The 21,470-nt window shown below is 38.0% G+C and overlaps 2 protein-coding genes across 3 annotated transcripts; one reads left to right on the top strand and one right to left on the bottom strand.

Annotated features, from left to right (window-relative positions):
* Positions 1–53: 53 nt before the first annotated feature.
* haus1 (HAUS augmin-like complex, subunit 1) lies at positions 54–5,989 on the bottom strand. The gene is made up of 9 exons (XM_038285030.1): positions 5,834–5,989; positions 5,577–5,751; positions 2,499–2,634; positions 2,294–2,428; positions 2,085–2,208; positions 627–692; positions 453–524; positions 244–291; positions 54–148 (listed from the first exon to the last, which is right to left on the bottom strand). The coding sequence occupies exons 1-9, from the start codon at positions 5,852–5,854 to the stop codon at positions 104–106; spliced, it is 822 nt and encodes a 273-aa protein (XP_038140958.1). The 5' UTR covers positions 5,855–5,989; the 3' UTR covers positions 54–103.
* A 678-nt stretch (positions 5,990–6,667) lies between these two features.
* Positions 6,668–19,977, top strand: mis18a (MIS18 kinetochore protein A). Of its 2 annotated transcripts, none has more exons than XM_038284974.1 (6): positions 6,668–6,972; positions 8,588–8,654; positions 11,089–11,211; positions 13,564–13,666; positions 19,256–19,338; positions 19,499–19,977. In XM_038284974.1, exons 1-5 carry the CDS (start codon positions 6,741–6,743, stop codon positions 19,334–19,336), a joined length of 606 nt encoding a protein of 201 aa, XP_038140902.1. In that variant the 5' UTR covers positions 6,668–6,740; the 3' UTR covers positions 19,337–19,338; positions 19,499–19,977. The 2 variants fall into 2 exon arrangements, with proteins under 2 accessions (XP_038140902.1, XP_038140903.1); XM_038284975.1 differs by having other exon boundaries at positions 19,256–19,355.
* The last annotated feature ends 1,493 nt before the right edge of the window (positions 19,978–21,470 follow it).

Raw genomic sequence — 21,470 nt, 5'->3', positions numbered from 1 at the left:
AGTATCCCTGACAGGGATACTTATTGCAGGCAGGAGAAAAAAATGAAAGCATGAAGAAGGCAAAAATTTTATTTTACAGAAAAGTACATTTCAACATATAACATCACTTAAAATCCACCTTCGTCTCCAATTTGGAATCAAGCGCAACCTGAAATTGATAAAATGGAAAAAGGATTTAAATCAATAAACGAGGAAAAAGAATAAAACCTTGTCTGTTATTAAACTAAATGATAAATGACTCACTAGTTCTCTTTTTGCTTCTTCTATCTTCACTTGTGCAAGAGATGGGCTCTGTGACAGAAGGGGAAACAACACATTAGTAGACTGAAATCACAAACATAATGCTTAAAGAAATTAGACTGAAGAGGAAACGAAAAAGGAAACATGATAGTCCCTTCAGGTCGGAAGTAATGAAGCCTGAAAAGTCTAACAACACCACATAACAGACGCACAGGGCTCAGGTCCATGTACGGCTCCAGCTTCTTTTTCAGGGGGATTATTTCGTTTTTCAGTGTGCCGACTTCCTGCAGAGAGAAAAATAAGACAGCATGTTTCAAACCCCGAAAGCAGACACGGTAAAGCTTTTATCCCCATGGCTACAACTGTGGGGGAAAATGCAGAAGTACCTCAGAAAGCTGCATAATGGCCTGGTGGGTGATAGACTTGTCCATGTTCCTGGATAGAAGCCGATCCTGCAGGATTTGCAGAGCAGAATAAAATGACTTAGAGCAGAGCTGCTTTCACCTGACTATTTAAATGCTGTTTAAGGTCTAAACATGAGGCAGATGACAAAAGTTTCAAACTACATTTTTATCCTCTTTCTAAAGCTGCCATCACAGTTTCTTATCTTGCTATATGTTTGGATCATTTTTAAACTAACTCCTGGTCAATCCCTCCTGGAAAGGATCCTACTTGGGTATGAATGTTTTTCCTGGTAAAATTATGTTGTTTTTGTTTTGTTTTTTAAACAGCATCCATACACCAATCAGGCTTTTAGCTAGCAATGTGTACAGGTGTACATTGTATCTGCTTTACTTAAAAAAATTACAAATTGTAAACACTGTTTAGTGATGTGCAGCTTCAGTATGCCCTAATTATAAAATAAATAATAAAAAAAATAAATTGAACTTAATTGATCTCACAATGGAGAAATTAGCTCTCTGCATTTAACCCATTCCCTTTGGGCAGCAGTGGGCTGCCATCATGGGGCGCCCCGGAAGCTATCAGGGGTTAAGGGTCTTTGCTCAGAGCGCCAGTCTGTGGGAGTGGGTTTCGAACTTACAACCTCAGGATTCCAAGCTCTATGCCCTAACCACTAGTGTTAACTTTTATCATTCTGGTGCCTGCAGTTTTTACCATATACCTGAAAACCTAACATCTACTTCCAGCCACCGCAAACAGTAGTGGAAAATCCCCCAAGAGGCGACCGGCAGAGGCAGCTGTTGCTGTGGATTCCCAATGACAGCGCACCACCAGTATGTGTGGGTCTGAGCTCCTCCGACAGCGGAATAATATGTTATGGCAGGATTTTACTTTTGAAGAACTGTGCACAGACGATGTTTTGAGGCAGACTTTCTCACTTAAAATTATTCAGTTATCATTAATTATATTAAAACTACTCTTTACACACTGATCACAGCAAATATTACAAAGCCACTCTGCCATTGAACACAGGAGCAGCAGAAGAATCAGACGCATCTGTACACACTCTACTGACCTTAATGTGTACAGGCATCAAAAATAAAAGAGCAGACGCTTTTTTGCTGCTCAATTTGCAGCGTGAATGTAGCATTACATTTTCTGATTATTTGAATGAACCTATGAAACATAAAGTTGTTCCTGAAAATGATCTCATGTCTTACTTATGAAAAAAGTAGTGTTGTAACAACGAGAAAATGTTAGCTGCACTCCACCTCAAAATGCAGGAAATAGCATTTCAGAGTCTAAAATTTTAACAAACTCCCCAGACACCACGCAAAGCCTAAATATGTGATATACCAAGGTTTACACCCAATGAAATACTCCTAGCCAAAAGCCTGACACCAATAGTTATCTGTATAAAGAGCCATAGCTCCACAGCATACCTCTGACCTCTCCAGTCTGTGACTAAGCTCTCGAGCTTTGGCTGTCACAAAGTCCATGTTTAGCAGTCTCTCCTCTGCTTTCGCACTCTCCACTGCCTGAGATTTGGTAGTCTTGTCGATATCTCTGAAAACGAAGAAAACCGGCTGCACATGTAAACTTCATCTTCAAGTTGAAACCTACTGATAAACTGAAACTTTTGTCTTCTTACTCTTGTAGGTTTCCCCGCAGCACCAGAGTGGCACCGAGCCTTTTCCGGAGCACCCTGAGTTCTCGCTCGAGTCTTCTGTTTGACTTCTCAGCTTCCAAGAGCTCGCTGGTGAGGTTGTTCACCGCTGGCATGAAGCTGCAGGCAAAACTTTAAAATGAAGCAACAATGCTTTTGTAAATGACCCAGTAAATGACTGAGGATCTACCTGCTCAGTGACGTGTCTCTCACTCCCAGCACCATAGCACTGTCCACCAGAGCAGACAAGTAGTCTGCACTTGCTTTTGACAAGCTTGCCCCGGAGAGACCGACACCTTGTAGAAGGACATCCTGAAGATGAGCAGCTTGGTCAAAGAAAAAAAGAAACAGGGATCAATAAAATGCAGTTTTTAGATAACAAGAAAAGTTTTTTTTTTATATATATATTTCAGACCTCCATATTTTAAAAGACTACTTTCTGTTTTGGGTTCTACTTTCATCAACATCCTGGATATTTAATTACAGAAGTTTTACCTTTTACTTCTTATATGGGATTTTTAGTAATTAGGTTGGATTACCGTAAAATAAAAGAGTAACTAGTGGCACCTATCGCTATATTTATTAAACCCTTTGTAGATTTGAAATAAAAAAAAGTTTCTTTTTTGGGGTTTATGGCTTAATATACAGGTGCTGGTCATAAAATTAGAATATCATGAAAAAGTAGATTGATTTCAGTAATTCCATTTAAAAAGTGAAACTTGTATATTATATTCATACATTACATACAAACTCATATATTTCAGATGTTTATTTTGTTTAATTTTGATGATTACAAATGACAACAAATGAAAATCTCAAATTCATCATATCAGAAAATTAGAATATTGTGAAAAGGTTCAAAATTGATGGCCCCTGGTGCCACACTCTAATCAGCTAATTAACTCAAACCACCTGCAAAAGCCTTTAAATGGTCTTTCAGTCTAGTTCTATAGGCTACACAATCATGGGGAAGACTGCTGACTTGACAGTTGTCCAAAAGACGACCATCGACACCTTGCACAAGGAGGGCAAGACACAAAAGGTCATCGCTAAAGAGGCTGGCTGTTCACAGAGCTCAGTGTCCAAGCACATTAATAGAGAGGCGAAGGGAAGGAAAAGATGTGGTCGAAAAAAGTGTACAAGCAAGAGAGATAACCGCACCCTGGAGAGGATTGTGAAACAAAACCCATTCAAAAATGTGGGGGAGATTCACAAAGAGTGGACTGCAGCTGGAGTGAGTGCTTCAAGAACCACCACACACAGACGTATGAAAGACATGGGTTTCTGCTGTCGCATTCCTTGTGTCAAGCCACTCTTGAACCACAGACAGCGTCAGAAGCGTCTTGCCTGGGCTAAAGAGAAACAGGACTGGACTGCTGGTGAGTGGTCCAAAGTCATGTTCTCTGATGAAAGTAAATTTTGCATTTCCTTTGGAAATCAAGGTCCCAGAGTCTGGAGGAAAAGAAGAGAGGCACTTCATCCACGTTGCTTGAAGTCCAGTGTAAAATTTCCACAGTCAGTGATGGTTTGGGGTGCCATGTCATCTGCTGGTGTTGGTCCATTGTGTTTTCTGAGGTCCAGGGTCAACGCAGCCACATACCAGGAAGTTTTAGAGCACTTCATGCTTCCTGCAGCTGACCAACTTTTTGGAGATGCAGATTTCATTTTCCAACAGGACTTGGCACCTGCACACAGTGCCAAAGCTACCAGTACCTGGTTGAAGGACCATGGTATCCCTGTTCTTAATTGGCCAGCAAACTCTCCTGACCTTAACCCCATAGAAAATCTATGGGGTATTGTGAAGAAGAAGATGCAATACACCAGACCCAACAATTCAGAAGAGCTAAAAGCCACTATTAGAGCAACCTGGGCTATCATAACACCTGAGCAGTGCCACAGACTGATCGACTCCACGCCACGCCGCATTGCTGCAGTAGTACAGGCCAAAGGAGGCCCAACTAAATACTGAGTGCTGTACATGCTCATACTTTTCATGTTCATACTTTTCAGTTGGCCAACATTTCTATAAATCCTTTGTTTTTATTGGTCTTCAGTAATATTCTAATTTTCTGATATGATGAATTTGAGATTTTCATTTGTTGTCATTTGTAATCATCAAAATTAAACAAAATAAACATCTGAAATATATGAGTTTGTATGTAATGTATGAATATAATATACAAGTTTCACTTTTTAAATGGAATTACTGAAATCAATCTACTTTTTCATGATATTCTAATTTTATGACCAGCACCTGTATGTGACCTCCACATACGTATACACTCCACATACATAAACACTCATAATAGAGTTTATTTCTGCGTAAGCAGAGCAAATTGTTGCTGAAAGCATGACATGTTATGCAGAATTACTGAATGTTGCACAGTTTGTCTTTGCACTTCCAACACACCATGCAAGTGTTTTCTCACTAATCCTGGGTAAAGGATGAAAAACAATTTCTGTTGTGTCACAGAAGGGGGGTCAGCTTGTTGCAAAAACATATCAAAGGCAGTTTAAGCAAAGAGAAAGAAAAACAATTAAGTCAGATCAACAATGTTGCTCAAGTCTTTAGGTTCCCTAAAGAGAAAAGCTACAGAATGAAATATCAACGTTTTCTGTTTGATTAGTAAGTGTCTTTGTTTAATTTACATTAAAATAAAGAGAATAGAATACTTGAATTCTCTGAATATTTTCCATTTTTTGTTTGTTTGTACAGCGTGAATTTATATGTGAGCTTTCTATGTTGCAGGTTTTCTAATACATAATGATAATTACTTTTTTCATTGTTAAATTCTAGACATAGCAAGAAGGTTCCGGGTTTGATTCCTGGCTCAGGGTCTTTCTGCATGGAGTTTGCATGCTCTCCCTGTGCATGTATGGGTTCTCTCCGGGTACTCCGGCTTCCTCCCACAGTCCAAAAACATGACTGTTAGGTTAATCAGCTTCTCCAAATTCTCCTTAGGTGTAAGTGTTGGAATGGTTGTCTCTGTGTTGCCCTGTGACAGACTGGTGACCTGTCCAGGGTGTAACCTGCCTCTCGCCCATTGGCAGCTGGAGATTTTAAAGCCTTCTTTTACTTGATGACTTATCACATCATATCTGAGCGTTTGCCATTTGAAGCATTTTCAAGGTAGAACCCTTCTTCGAGTAAACACCTGGACCAAGTGTCCAGGTGTGAAACGTCCTATTTGCAAATGAAAATAGGAATGACTTTGATGCTTAGTTGAATCAAACTGTGCATCATTGTTTTCTGCTCCTAGTGCCTCACCGTCAGCCTGATACTCTGATGTTTTCTGCTTGTAGTCCTCTATGAGCAGAGAAGTATCACTGCAGCGGGCTTCACTGGACTGAGCCAACTGGTACAGTATGTCCACTGTTCTGCTGTTCACCTCGAACTGTGGCACCGGCTGGTCCCCGAACACCGCCCCCAACCAGCTGTTCACCTGCGGGGAAAACATTAACAAAAGACATTATCAACTAAGTGACCACCGTGTTAATAGATGTTCACCGAAGACTATAGATTACCTTCTTTATTTTGTCACTCATGATCGCAGGGAAGTGAAGCAAAGCCTAAAAACATCAACGACATTAAATGTTTTGATGCTGAAGCAACTCCCGGGATAAACAAGGATGGTTTTCGCGCTACTCCAACTAACTTCCTGGGTTTTAACCAATGAGAAGGCAGAGGGACTTCTTCGTCTTTATGGGGTTTTATTGGCGGTTGGCACGCAACGAAATAGTGCATTACCGCCACCAACTGGTATGGAGTGCGGATGGCAGAGCGACTGTAGCCAAGATTTTATTTTATAAAAATAAATTTTACAAGAAAACACACGCTATATACAATGGAATATAAACATTTTTGCAATTTTAGGAGAAAGCAGAAAACGTATTCGTTCCAAAAAGTTTATCCGGTTCACGTTTCCTCTGAGATAACAAAGATTGTCATGAAGTAAAGATAGTTCCTCCCAGAAGATTTAGAGCTTGAATTTTTTTTTTTTTTTTTTTATCTTTTTGTAATTTTGAAAGATAGAAAAAAACTCTACAGTTACAAAACTCAAAGTTACTATGTACAAATAGCTTGGCATCGGTAGTTTTGGATCATTCGGTTTTTATTTGTGACTTACTTGTACTCAACAATTTAAATAGGGTAATTTTTGTAACTGTTAGAAAAGTCAAAAACATATCTACAATCACGAAGCCTCTATTTTATTTAACTCTACAACTTTAAAATCGCAGTTGCAATATACAAATAAATATGATTAAAAATTGCCTTGATATCGATATAGTACGCTTTTTGGAAAATAATCGTAGGACAGAAAGACGAAAGCGGAAGTATTTTTAAGATTAACATCTGGATGTTTCCGGGTATTTGAACAAACCGCCAAAGTTCGAAAACACACTTCAGCCGAATTTGTGGGGGCTTCGAGAAATGGCAACGAAGAAAAAGTTAAGTGGAAGAATCCAACCAAACATAACTTTTGAAACATCCGGTATCGATTCTTCCGCCGTGGAGGAGAAACTCTTCGGGCGATCCGATCACGAAGCAGAAGAGGACGATGATAATCCTGCGGTTTTCTTCTGCGGGAAGTGCAAGCTGCCTGTCGGAGATTCCATGTCCTGGGAAGGAAGTGATGCTGGACCGAAACAAATAAGACTGAAGCGTGAGTCTGTTTAGTAGTAAGATGTATGATGTACCCAGTGCTTTAAAAATATGACTCTCTAAGCTGATCAGATGTGATTGAATGCTCTCTGGAATCAATGCAGGAGGTGGGAAACAAAAGTATCCTAACTAAATTAACATCTCTGTTGGATAATGTCTCCCACCCCGTGCATGAAGCTGCTGCAGAACTGCATAGCTCCTTCAGTGACAGACTGCTGCACCTTAAATGCACCAGGGAGCGTTATCACAGATCCTTCCTCCAAGCAGCTATAAGACTCTATAACAATCACTGTTCCCCAATACCTCATTAAGTTCTACATTCATGCTGATTTTGCAGTTTCTATCATAGTTAGGTTAAATAACACGCTGCTCTCATTTTGCTGCTATTTTCAAATATCCATTACTGTAAAAATGTCCATAGCTGTATATTGTTTTTTCATTCTCAAGATGCACAGTATTTATATTATTAAAACACTTTACAGTGCAGTATTTCAATTGTTTATTTTTCAACTCTTCACTATTATGTTATTCTCTTCATCCTCTGACATGGGAGTTGGAGCTCATCTGCCTGGCTGTGTGTTTCCTTTTATAGCTGCTTTTTCTATGTCTGCTTCTGTCTCCTTGAACCCCTGTCGGCCTCAGCAGATGGCTGCACACACTGAGCCTGTTTCTGCTAGAGGCTTCTTCCTGTTAAAAGAGAGTTTTTCTTCTCCACTGTCACTACAAGCATGCTTAGTGTGAGAGATTGCATTCGAGTCAATTAGTCGATGCAATCATCTGGCTTTTCTTAAATAGAAAACTTTCAATCAATTTGACTGTATGATCCGGTGAACTGTAAAGTGCCTTGAGATGTGTTGTCATGTGTTGTGAATTGGCGCTATAGAAATAAACTGAACTGAATTGAATTATTTTTCTTATAAACCTTTCTGAGGTCTGCATTTGTGTGACCATTTTTTGTTTTGCTGCTGTAGACACCAGAATTTAACTATTTATATAGTTAAAATACTTTACAGGATAGTATTTTATTTGTTTATTTTTTTTAACTCTTCACTATTATGTTAGTCTTATTTTTTCTATAATCTTTTTGCTGCTGTAAACACCAGAGTTTCCCCATTGTGACACATTAAAGGGATTTTTGATTCTATTCTATTCAATATTCTGAAAAATCTCTATCTATATCCATCTATCTACTGATCCTTTTAGTTTATTCATCACCTATTCAATCTTTTTCCATACATTCCATCCATTAACTGTTCCCAGGATTAAAAATTAATAACTGTAAATATTTCTTTGAGATAAAATCTTTTTGAATTCTTCTTTGTTGTGTAGAAGTAGTCTTAAAAGAATTGAAAACTCTGGAAACCTGTCAGGATCTGACTGCTGGACAGGAATCTGATTATTCCCCGATTCAGGATCCATTCGTGGACAGAAACATGATACGAGAGCTAAAACTGAATGGAAAGCAAAAACAAAGTGTTGTATGATTTTAAAAAAGAAACAAAAAAAACCCAAAAAGAAAAACACAGTTGACCACTGATGATAATCAAGGTCATGTTCTAGTTATGTGGATGCAGAGCTGCAGGACGCTGCTAATATGTTTATTGTTGCGGTTCCAGGTGTTACCAACAATGTCATCGTTGGAAAGGAGACACGCGTACTTGAACTGAGTAAACGTTCGGTTTGGTAAGAAGGTTTATACTTTCTACTTTAACTACATTACTTATGTAATCTAAGTAGAGATGCAATGATCCAATGCTCAGATCGGATATCGGCTCCGATATCGACTCATTAGCTGGACCAGATATCGGATGAATGACGCCGATCCAGCATTCCCATCCAGTCATTTCTGTCTGATGATTTCAACGCTGATCACATCATCCTGCAGATCACACACAGCAGCTAGAGATGCTTTATATCAGCGATCATTTGTTAACTTTAAACTAAAAAGAAGTAGTTTTTTTCTAAGGTTCATATTTGTGTGACCATTTTTTTGAAAAAAAAAAAAAAGATTCTGCTCTGAACAACAGAATTTCCCCATTATGGAACAATAAAGGGATATTCTATTCTACCCACATAGCAAGTTATATGGTTAACTCCTTCCAGAGTAGTATTGCATTGTGTCAGATATCGGTATCAGATTTGATCAGTAAAAAATGGATCGCTGCATCTCTAATTCTAAAGTGTTCTCAGTTTTTGAGGTTTCTGGTATAAAACTCAAGAAAAAAAACAAATTATTCTTAAAATTAAACATATCTAAAATTCCCCTTTCTGTCACCAACTTGATGTCTGAAGCTCAACTTCTTAAATCAACCAGTAGAACATGACATAGTTAATTTTTCCAAGCTTTATAGATATTACAGTTGAATGATAACAGAGATTTTAAAACACTTAACTATTATGTATTGGATAAATCTATTCACTTTTTAAACTTTTGTAACTATTCTATCTATATGAATTAATTCTATTTACAGGTGCTGGTCATAAAATTAGAATATCATGAAAAAGTAGATTGATTTCAGTAATTCCATTTAAAAAGTGAAACTTGTATATTATATTCATACATTACATACAAACTCATATATTTCAGATGTTTATTTTGTTTAATTTTGATGATTACAAATGACAACAAATGAAAATCTCAAATTCATCATATCAGAAAATTAGAATATTGTGAAAAGGTTCAAAATTGATGGCCCCTGGTGCCACACTCTAATCAGCTAATTAACTCAAACCACCTGCAAAAGCCTTTAAATGGTCTTTCAGTCTAGTTCTATAGGCTACACAATCATGGGGAAGACTGCTGACTTGACAGTTGTCCAAAAGACGACCATCGACACCTTGCACAAGGAGGGCAAGACACAAAAGGTCATCGCTAAAGAGGCTGGCTGTTCACAGAGCTCAGTGTCCAAGCACATTAATAGAGAGGCGAAGGGAAGGAAAAGATGTGGTCGAAAAAAGTGTACAAGCAAGAGAGATAACCGCACCCTGGAGAGGATTGTGAAACAAAACCCATTCAAAAATGTGGGGGAGATTCACAAAGAGTGGACTGCAGCTGGAGTGAGTGCTTCAAGAACCACCACACACAGACGTATGAAAGACATGGGGTTCTGCTGTCGCATTCCTTGTGTCAAGCCACTCTTGAACCACAGACAGCATCAGAAGCGTCTTGCCTGGGCTAAAGAGAAACAGGACTGGACTGCTGGTGAGTGGTCCAAAGTCATGTTCTCTGATGAAAGTAAATTTTGCATTTCCTTTGGAAATCAAGGTCCCAGAGTCTGGAGGAAAAGAAGAGAGGCACTTCATCCACGTTGCTTGAAGTCCAGTGTAAAGTTTCCACAGTCAGTGATGGTTTGGGGTGCCATGTCATCTGCTGGTGTTGGTCCATTGTGTTTTCTGAGGTCCAGGGTCAACGCAGCCACATACCAGGAAGTTTTAGAGCACTTCATGCTTCCTGCAGCTGACCAACTTTTTGGAGATGCAGATTTCATTTTCCAACAGGACTTGGCACCTGCACACAGTGCCAAAGCTACCAGTACCTGGTTGAAGGACCATGGTATCCCTGTTCTTAATTGGCCAGCAAACTCTCCTGACCTTAACCCCATAGAAAATCTATGGGGTATTGTGAAGAAGAAGATGCAATACACCAGACCCAACAATTCAGAAGAGCTAAAAGCCACTATTAGAGCAACCTGGGCTATCATAACACCTGAGCAGTGCCACAGACTGATCGACTCCATGCCACGCCGCATTGCTGCAGTAATACAGGCCAAAGGAGGCCCAACTAAATACTGAGTGCTGTACATGCTCATACTTTTCATGTTCATACTTTTCAGTTGGCCAACATTTCTATAAATCCTTTGTTTTTATTGGTCTTCAGTAATATTCTAATTTTCTGATATGATGAATTTGAGATTTTCATTTGTTGTCATTTGTAATCATCAAAATTAAACAAAATAAACATCTGAAATATATGAGTTTGTATGTAATGTATGAATATAATATACAAGTTTCACTTTTTAAATGGAATTACTGAAATCAATCTACTTTTTCATGATATTCTAATTTTATGACCAGCACCTGTATGTTCTTTATTGTTTTATTTAATTTCCCTCCACAGCCTGGTAGTGGATCTTAAATGTCGCAGCTGCCACTCAGTGCTAGGCATGGTCTACACATCCACCCCCAGGAACCTGGACTACAAGAGATTAGGTTTCTTTCTCAATGTAGCCAGCATTGACAGGTACTGTCATTTTCAGTTTACGTTTACCGTGGGAAATAAAGTTGTTTTCAATCCAAAGAGCCTGAAGAAGCGATTCAGATCGGGCGGGAGAAAAAAAAAAAAAAAAAAAAAAGAAACAACCACAAGGCCCAAACTCTTATGTTATGGCTCTGCAGCGTGGCTGGGTTCATTTAAAGTATGATGTTAAAACCAGTTAGTTTCATAACCCACAGAATCAATTTATCAGTCAATATATAAAAAACTAGCACTTACATGAACACTTGAATTATTTGTTTTTGGTGAAAATAAGTGACAACTAATAATCACTCATCAAAGATACTTGAGTCAAAGCTTAGATAGTGCTGATAGTTTAAAAGCATAAATTCTGCCCTAAAACGTGGAGTTTTTATGACATAGGGTATGAATTTCAATTATTATAAACTAATCCACTTTTTAGGAAGCTAAGGGAAAGGGTTTTTGCATTTTATTTTCGATATCTTATAACTTCAATCTAGGAGAAGAAACAAATTACTGTAGGATTATTGAAATAATCAACTAATTTAGTTATCAATTAATCGTTAACTGGAGTATAGAGACTCTAAAACATGCCTTTAGCTGACAGAGAAACCAACTTAGAGCAGTAATTATATCAAAATTGTTAAAAAATATATAATAATTTTGCATTTAAGATAAAAATAAATTTTCGTCTATCAATATGCTCTATCCGGAACTCTTCAAGTGGTGATTTTTTTAGTTGCCCCTGGTTTAATTTCACAAGAAATCTTCTTTGAGGAATCTTCTGCTATCCGATTATTAATTGTTAAATCTAAAAATAATCAATCGATTAATTAATTTACAAAATAATCTTTAGTTGCAGCCCTAATATAAACTTTTGGCCTTTAAGATTAAAAGTGGAAGTGGAAAAGTTTTAGTTTCACCTGGTTTAATAGAAAAAAAACATCTTTAAGGAACCTTTAGCTATCTGATTATTAATTGATTATTTGAAAATAAAAATCAACCAATTAATTGATTTGCAAAATAATTGTTAGTTCCAGCCCTAAAACAAATTATGGAGCAGCTGTCAGGGTTCAAAATCAGTTCAGAGAAGGACACCCAGTCAATAAATTTGCAAATGCAATCTGCTGCTGTTTCTGCCAGAAGGAACATTTGAGATTTGCACCGTTTTACCCAGAATGACAAACACAAGGTCATGTTCAATAAAAAAAAAAAAAAGAAATTAGTGCAAATGATAAATGACCATAGATAGTAGAATGTTTAGGAAGGTGTCACTTTTATTGCTTCCAGACGTCTATAGATCAACACACGCATGATTAATTAATGCAGTGTTCTTCTGTTTTTCCATTTTAAACAAATGACCTGTATGCCATCTGTTATTAGCGAACAGAAAGTTGTTGATTAATCCTTCTAAGTCTGAATTAAAAACAAACCTTTAGTTTTTTTTTTTTTTTTTTTTATTGGAAGTTCTTTTAAATGACAAATTGTGGGGGAAAAAGTTCTCAGACTGAAGGTTGGATTCTTCTACATTATTCTTTTGAAGGTTATGCTGATTCAGTTTCTTTTAATGCTTTTTTCATCTTTGATGGTGTTGCTACTAGAGATAGACCGATACACCAGCCTGCTGTATTTTTTTGCCAATATTAGCACCTTTTATTGGATTGGTATCATTTTATTGGTGCATTCTTTAGAGATAAAGTGAAGCACATAGCCTGCTGCTTCCTCCTCCTGCCAATATTTTTAATATTTTCTTTGGTTTGTTATTAATGTTTATTAAGGTTTAAATTGAGGCTTTTGTAACATTTGTTATCATTATGTCATTTTTATCGTGGAAAAAGATAAAGAAAAATCAACATAAACCCTAAGGATTGGCCCAGAAATATCGGCAACACATATCGGAGATCGGTCAGACTAATGTCAAACTAATCAGTATCGGTGTCGGCCTTAAAACAGCTGTATCAGTCTTTAGTTGCTATTAATTATACAGACAGCTGCTATGAAGATGATGCCAGAATTAACCCGAGAACACGAAGAATGAAAGCATTCAGTCTATTTTTGATTTTTTGTTTTTTTATTTGAAAGATGATCACCAATATTTACTTTGTTTACCATCAGATTCTTGTCAAATCAAACCCATTTCTCACTAATATATAGTAATAAACAACAATGCATCCCTCTATTAAGTAACCTAAATAGGATCATATTGATAATATTCACTTCTATTACTTTTGGGTTTGCAGCATTTATTAGAAGAAAAAAAAAATCTCATTTGGCATCTGTTTGGATTTTACAAAAGATTTGTATGTTTTTTGTAAAGTCTTTTATCACCAGTCGCTCAACATCCTGTATGGTTTCCAGCTATGTGCTCGGCTCTGGAGGCCACATGTTGGCAGCAGGGGGCCCCAAAGAGCAGCCTGTAACACTGGAGTACAGGCAAAGTGTTGAACATCAACTGTCAGAGGTAAATTACCACTTCTCTTTGTCTGCTTTACCTCCTTCATGTGGTCTGATTAGGATGGGAAAATGTCCTCAAATGAAATCAGCAGATTCCCCAACCTTAAAGTTCTGTTAAGATGAGCATTTAAGCATTCGAAGTGGATGTTTTAAGGTTTTGTTTTAAAATTATAAAGATTCTGTCTTTGTTAAATGGTAATATCAATAATATGAAAAAATAGGAGACCTAACCAGAAAGTGGAAAGAGTTTAATCAGGATTGGTCCTGATGGAGTTGTATCGCCCTTCTGATGGAGCGTCCTAAAAGCCCAGGTTGATTTACAGCAGGAGGATGACATCAGCTTTGTTCCGGTAAACCCACTCCCCAGTAGCGGGCAGACTCTGATAACAGACATTACCTCATCTTACAACCCATGTCACCTCCCCAAAACACTTCCACCCCTTGCAAGGTTAATTTCTCTGCCCAAAAGATCAGAGTCCTGGATCTGATCTTACTGCAGTTTAAAATGATCTGCTTACTTTATCTGTAAATATCTTTTTATGTTTTCTTACGTTTTTTTTTTTTTTTGTTTTTTCTTCCACACAAGCTCTAACTGTGCATTGGTTCTCTGAATTGATCTTAATCACCCTTTGTTTAAGAAATGCCCTCCCAAAAACACAGAAGGGACATAGATTGTCCAGTAGGTGGCGGTAGTCTGCAGGAGTACTGCAAGCTCTGCTACACACGTTTATGGCAGGCTGTTTTGACATTTATTAGAAGCAATGTCCTCTCTATTGTTCCATTTGTTGATCTCCAAAATAAGATTTTTCCTTGTCAAAACTACTTTTCTACTGCCAGGAATGTACATATAGATATCCTAAATTACATTTTTGTTAGAAAAAATTACATTGCTGCCAAAAATATAATTGAACTTATTAACATTCAAATACCGTACCTAGAAATCTTTACAAATTTTTAGTTGCCCTTATGACATTTATTAGCTTGGCTAAAAATATATATCAGATGTCCCAAATGCATTTCTTCCGAGTCAAAATGAACATTTCAGATATATAAAATAACATTCTTCCCATCTAAAATGTACATTTCAGATATCTGAAATGTAATACTTAATATTACAAATTACATCACATTTCCCATTCACGTGTATAGGGCTTAGGCGTCATGACGTAATTACTTTGCGTGGCCGCCATGTTGATGGCCTCCTTTACCGCTGCTCAGACTACTGCCTACGACTACCGCGTACTGTACTCCCTCTCAGCCGTGTTTTCATTTGATTAATTTCACCTTAACTTGATTTCAACCATGGTAAACCGTTGCTGTATTGTGGGCTGTAACAACGCAACACATTATCGCCGAGGGAAAAACATAGAAAATGGGTTAACTTTCCACCGCTTTCCTGCCTGGAGGCGTAACCACGGAGACCAGGTGTCAGAGATAAAGAGTTGTCGGCTAGCTTGGATTGCAGCTGTAAGACGACCGAACATAACTTTCCACAGTATCCCGATGTCAATGAGAGTGTTTTCCCTGCATTTTCATTCTGGTAAGTTAAAGATGCACGGTTTTATTTTATAGCCTACATTGTTTCTTTCCTTCAAAGTTCAAAGATCTTTTACGGGAAAATAATAAAAACGGCAGCGGGAAAAGGCTCAAATATGTGAGAAACCCGGAGGGTTGGCAGTTAACGTTACTAACTACACCTTTGAAACACATAGCAGCTAGTTAAAAGTACATTACATGCGTGAGTGGTTGTTAGCACTAACGGGTAGCAATTACTAAACTAGCAGGTTCCAGAGCCCGTCTAAGCACAGCTTAGCGTGGTACGGATTACTGTGTTCCCACTGTTTGCTGGCTTTATGGATGAACTCATCCATTCATGAACTGCACATGAGACTCCAAGGACTTGTAGCTTCGGAACTGTTTTGAAGTATAGGCGCTCACTCATCGGTGCTCCACTCATTGTTTGGAACTTAATATGGATCCAAATTATTAATAAGGCTGATTTTGTCAACATACCGGTCCCTGGCTTCTCTATTTAACGTGTCCCGGTAAATTCCTGATCCTTTTTCGGGATTTTAACATCTTTTTTCTCTCTACTTCTACGTCTCTTCTTTCAACAACAACGTTGTATCAGAGCTATGTTTACGTTCGCGTAGCCCTCAACATGGCCGCCACGTCCCACAATGCAACGCGGATCCCAAGCCCTATTGGGCTTCTACCTCCAGATATCAAAAATAAACATTCTTCCTATCTAAAAGTAAATTGTGACTAGGAATAATTCTAATTTTACATCTCCAAAGTGGAGTTACTGCTTTCAAAATTACTATTTCAGATATCAAAGATTAATATAACATTACAGATATCCAGAAATCCAATTCTTGACACGTAAAATATATTTCTACTGGTAGAAATATAATAACAGATATAAACTATTGATATATGACTAGTTAAATTGGAATTTCAGATATCTAAATTTTAATAATGCCTATCCAAAATACAGTTTTAGATACTGTGCAGTCTAGCTTCCTCTGTGTGGATTTGAAAGCAGTAATGAGGCCTGTGACAGTCAGAATTTGTGGCGACAGAGACCGTCTCGCAGGAGAAACTTCAACAGAAAGTCTGTCAAAAGCAGAAGTTCTGTTCATATTTGCCTCCATTTTACTCTTGAGGAAAAAATATTCTGACAGTGTTTAAAGCGGGAGTAACAACTTTCTTGGTGCGGTGTTCAAAAATGTCCGACTCATACATTGCATCTATAAGCAGTTACGTAAAAGCAGTCATTTCTAATTTAGATAGGAAGAATGGGAAATATGGATGTCCACAACAAAATTGTTCCTTGTACAAATGTAGTTATAGGTATCTGTAAAGACATTTGTACTAGTAAAAATATTTTTTTAGATGTCAGAAATTATATTTTAGACATCTGCAATGTTTTCTTCATTCTTGATATCTAAAATAAAAATTATGACCAGCAACAAACGGATTACAGACATCTAAAATGCATTTTTAGACATCCATAATTTTTCTTTCAAATTGTCATTTTGGATATCTGAAAGTAACGGCCCAATACACATGAATGGGGAAAAGTGATGTAATTTGTCGTAGTAAAATATCAGAAATGTTCATTTTAGATAGGAGGAATACTATTAAAAATATCTGAAAGACAAATAAATATATGTTAAAACGGCCACTTAAAATAAATAAAGATTTGTAGATATCTGAAATGTAGGTATTACTAGTTTAAATTTGAATCTAGAGTACTTACATTTGAATTTCTACTGGTAAAAATGTAGTAAGTGATATATAAAATACAGTTCTGACTAGGAGTATTGTAATTATGACTAGGTAGAATGCTTTAGTGCTATCTATAATAGAAATGTGACTAGTCAGCCTGCCTATTTTTTTATTTAAAACTGAGTCTCATTATTCTTTTGAAAGTATCTAAAACTAAATTTAAGATGGGCATTATTAAAATGTTGATATCTGGAATTCTAATTTAACTAGTCATTAAATAAGTGGTTGATATCTGTAATTATATTTGTTCTAGCAGAAAAATATTTTAGATGAACATTTCAGATATCTAAAATGTTCATTTTGACTAGGAAGAAATGCATTTGAGACATCTGGAACGTATATTCAGTCAAGCTGATAAATGTCGAAATGGCCTGCCATACAGGTTAGGGGACAATAGCAGGGAAGCATGTTGAGGAATCTTTGTTGGAAGGAAAACATGTTTTCATGATGAAGTGTTTGTGTTGGTTTAACTCGATGAATGTCTGCAGCTTTGTTGTCTGTCTAACTCCTTTGAAACTCCCAAACTTGACAGTCAGCTTATTGAACAAAGAGATTTTATCATTTACACGTGATTTTCTTTTTAGGACAACTCATGCACATCTGAGGAGAAAAGAATACAAATATATTTGTTTGATCAACAGACTACTTTCACGTGCAAGCAGTTACTTTCATTAAGCTTCATGCCAGATTTCCGTCTGTTGCTTCAGGGGGATCCACGTTTAATTAGATTTTCTTAATAATCAAAATGAGAACATTGAACAATAAAAAGTTATATTCAAAAGATGAGCTGTCATTCGCATAAAGAGGTTTTGTTAAGGACACTATGATGAAATCTAAAAAGTTAAAAAGTAGGTTAGGATTAAAATGAGTTTACGCTCATGATTCTTGCTGTGGATCAACACTAGTTGCATTAATTCAACAATGTTTTAGTTATTATTTACAGTTCTATAAACTATAAATAACCGTGTCACATTTTTTCTCTTTAGATTCAATACTTAAATCTGGATATTTGTGGATCCTGATACTTTTCCTACACCATTGCTCTCTTTACTTTAATCTCATTATCATTATTAAAGTAGATTTTTCTCTACAAGAAAGTATAAGATGTATAAATGGACGAATGTTTATCCTAAGGGGCAATTTGAAATGAGTGAAAGAATAAAACAGCGAACCATCAACAAGACAAATTCTGTCCTGAAAATAAATATGCAGCCATAAGGGTTTAAATAAACTAAAAAATAAAATGAACTTTATTGATCTCATAATGGAAAAATTAACTCTATATTTAACCCACCCCCTTTGGGGAGCAGAGAGCTGCAATCGGGGGTTAAGGGTCTTGCTCAGAGACCCAGAGCAAGAGTTTAATGAGTCCCATTTAAAAAAAAGTAGCTTTTCCTTCTGTCCAAAAGATTTTTAATCTAACTTTTGGACCCATTTTTACCTATACCCAATCTAAGACATTCTTCAATATCAGGGGTGATAACAATATTAGCAGATCAGTGCATCTCCTGACCAAATCTTCTAAAGTGGAAACAGGATTAGAAGTCCTCCAGTAAAATCAGATGATATTGTTATGTTTGGTTCTAGGTACAGAGTGCAATTAAGTTAAGGTCAGTGATTTGCCTGTTGGCAGCTGCTAAAAAGATGTTTACTCAAAGCTGATGATAGAATGTACTCCTTGACTTCCTCACGTTGAGCAAGCATGTGCCAAGATCGGAGCCAAACCGCTCCCTTTTAACAGGGGGACACCTCACAGGATCAAATCCACTATGTGTGTCATGGGAAATAAGACATTAAGGAGAAATTAGGGAAAGGCTGAGCCAAAAGTGCTTCGGGAATACTTTTAATTGCTCTATGTTCTTTTATATATTCAAGTTTCAAAAGCCAGACGCCCCAGTTGGCAAGTAAAGCATCCTAAATATTGGATTGACCCTTAAACTCAGGTGTGAGGTTATAATCCTAATGGTCTGTATCAGAGGGCATCCGCTGCCCTTTCTTCTGTAGTTAGTGGGCTCAGTCCGTCTTTCCGGTTAACAGTTAAATGGATTTTCTTTCCATCTCCTTTTCCCGCTGACCTGTTTCCCCACCCTTATGCCCCCATCCTCTGCTCAGGCATTTTTCTCTTATTACATTTACTTCTCCTCTGCTCCCTTTATTTCCCCACCTGTCCATTAGGTTTGTTGTTCCACCGTGGCTACTTCCATCTCCCCCGTCTTAACTTGTTTCACTCACTTTCGCTGCTAACCTGCTGACGGCAAATCTCTGAACATGTCCCTCTGTCTCTACCCTGGTTTTGACCCTCCAGATGAAAATGATGGTTTTGACCATGTCACGGAGGCTGGAGGAGATCGTAGCCGGCCTCAAGGAGGGATGCACCAAGGCTTGAAGGTTATGGTCGTTAACCCGTCTGTGATGCCGTTTTATTTACTGTTGTTGCAGATTTTGGATTTTATTGTCTCAACACGTGAATATATTTTTATATAAATACCTGCGGCTCTGAAATTTAATCTTAACCGTTTTTTTGTTTTTTTCCCCTGTCTCTCTTTAGAACATTTTGTCCCAGTTCCACCTTGTGCACAAGAACTTACAGCTGCAGACACACATACTCGTACCTTCCGCTGGGCTTTGTCCTAAAAACCAGCGGTGAAACAAAGACTGCCTCCACTTGTAATCAATCATCTTGCCACCTAGGCTCTGTGCGGCTCGCGGCAGCATTCGCTCTGTGGGTCTGGTGAAGAATAAATTCGCACCATGAGCAGAATGTTTATTTGTGCAGGATTTTTTATCAGGCAGGCTGCACACTCAGCACAATGCAGTATTGATCTGGCCACTTGAGGCCACACACTCTTCTTTATTCTGCTCCTTGGATAGGCAGTCTGTTCTAGGTGTGTATATTTTTGCAAATGATTAATTGTCCAATTAAAGCAGTTATTGATGATAAATAAAATGTGTCAAGTTTTTGATTTATCTTACTGATGTTTGGTTGTTTTTAAACTGTTTTGTGTAATAAAGTGTTTTACCACCCCATGTGATGATTTAAGCTGTATTTATTTCTTGAAATAATGTTTTGAGCTGTTTCCCCTTGCTTTTGCCCTAATGCTTGTAAAGGATCAGAGGCTCATCCCTCTTTACCTCCCATGGATTTAAGGGCTAACCAGCAAATTTCTTTAGAAGCTGCCGGTGGCGTGAATGATTCCTTATTAATGCCTCACAGTTTGTTTACTAGCTGACCTCTAATGTGCCTGGCAACACTTTCTCCCAAAGCAGGAGAGCAGCTACACGCTGCACTGCTTCGCCCTCCCTCATCCACGAGGTTTCATCAGCCTCACACATCAACAACAGCTAGAAATGGCCAACCAGCACGCTGTATCCAAGGGCTGGTTGCGATGGCAACTAAGAGCACGTGCTACGCTGGGTGTCTGTTGCCATCTCATCGCATCCGCCGCTGGAGGAGCAGCCAGCCAGCACGCCTGTCAACAGGCGTTATCCCCCCCCGTTCATACACAGACACACATGAAAGGGGAGGAGTCCTGAATGAACCCCCCACTCAACATTAATCCCTGTATGATGTTTTCTTCCCCGGTCTGACTCCACCCTCATACTTCTTCTCCTCCCACTGATTCTCCCCACCCATAACGCTGTGGGTGGGGGGTCAAAACAACAACAAACAAACCGCGTGCTGATCATTTGTTGTAAACACAAGCCTCCATGTGTTTCTAGAGAGTCCAGCCCATTTGTCCATATGAGCCCAAAAACACTGATATGTAAATAAAAACATTTAACATACACCGACGTTTGTTTATTCAGCCAAATAAATAAAAAATACTACCTGTTCTTCAAAGTAGATCATTATCTCAGTGAATGACTCCCTAAATAGCGTCAGTGTGAATTACATGTCTCATATATACATTTTGTTGCTAGATGCATTGCACAGTTGGATGCAATTATTGCACTGGCTTCACCTTATTCACCCCCTTACGTCTCAACCAATCGCTGCCACCCAAACCAAGATAGAAACACACATATCAGTTGGCACATTCATACAGCCTCTACAACACATGGGGACAAAGGATGAATAATGCAGTGGTACTGTCTGAGTGAAAGTCGCCTCCCCTCCTTCCCTCCTTTGCACCTTCCCTAAGCAATAAGGAAGCAATGTTGCCATGGAGGCAATGAAGCCTTGGCAGGCTGGTGACCAATGACAGCCCTTCCTGTGTGAAGCAGTCAACCAATGGCTAACTCAGACGGATGCTGCTGCTACCACAGACACTGAGATCCGATTGGCTCTCTGCTGCTCTTTGATTGAATTTCTGATCTTGTTTATGAGAGGAGAAAAAATATCTCGAGGAGTGCCACCTGTGTGTTGCCAAGTTAGATGAAATGTTGGATTTTCATATGGTTTTAAAATAAAGAGGAAAAATCATGATGAAGAAATTCTAAATGTAAAAGCCTTCTTCGGTTCTGATGGAGAGTAAAATTATTTGGGGGATTGTCATCATTGTTTATTACATTAGAAAAAA

The sequence above is a fragment of the Cyprinodon tularosa genome, unplaced genomic scaffold, assembly GCF_016077235.1.
Source record: "Cyprinodon tularosa strain WSP-4 unplaced genomic scaffold, ASM1607723v1 ctg205, whole genome shotgun sequence".
NCBI lineage: Eukaryota > Metazoa > Chordata > Actinopteri > Cyprinodontiformes > Cyprinodontidae > Cyprinodon > Cyprinodon tularosa.
Note: the sequence above shows the minus strand (reverse complement) of the source record. Positions and strands in the feature narration are given on the sequence as shown.

What these genes read in the sequence shown, in the direction of transcription:
- haus1 (XM_038285030.1), bottom strand. Translation starts at nt 5,854, where the DNA reads ATGAGTGACAAAATAAAGAAG. An exon ending in ACAGACTGGAGAGGTCAGAG is followed by an intron (nt 693 to 2,084) that starts GTATGCTGTGGA and finishes CAAATCCTGCAG; the next exon opens with GATCGGCTTCTATCCAGGAA. An exon ending in CGTACATGGACCTGAGCCCT is followed by an intron (nt 292 to 452) that starts GTGCGTCTGTTA and finishes CTTCTGTCACAG; the next exon opens with AGCCCATCTCTTGCACAAGT.
- mis18a (XM_038284974.1), top strand. Translation starts at nt 6,741, where the DNA reads ATGGCAACGAAGAAAAAGTTAAGTGGAAGAATCCAACCAAACATAACT. An exon ending in CTGAGTAAACGTTCGGTTTG is followed by an intron (nt 8,655 to 11,088) that starts GTAAGAAGGTTT and finishes TTCCCTCCACAG; the next exon opens with CCTGGTAGTGGATCTTAAAT. An exon ending in AATGTAGCCAGCATTGACAG is followed by an intron (nt 11,212 to 13,563) that starts GTACTGTCATTT and finishes TATGGTTTCCAG; the next exon opens with CTATGTGCTCGGCTCTGGAG.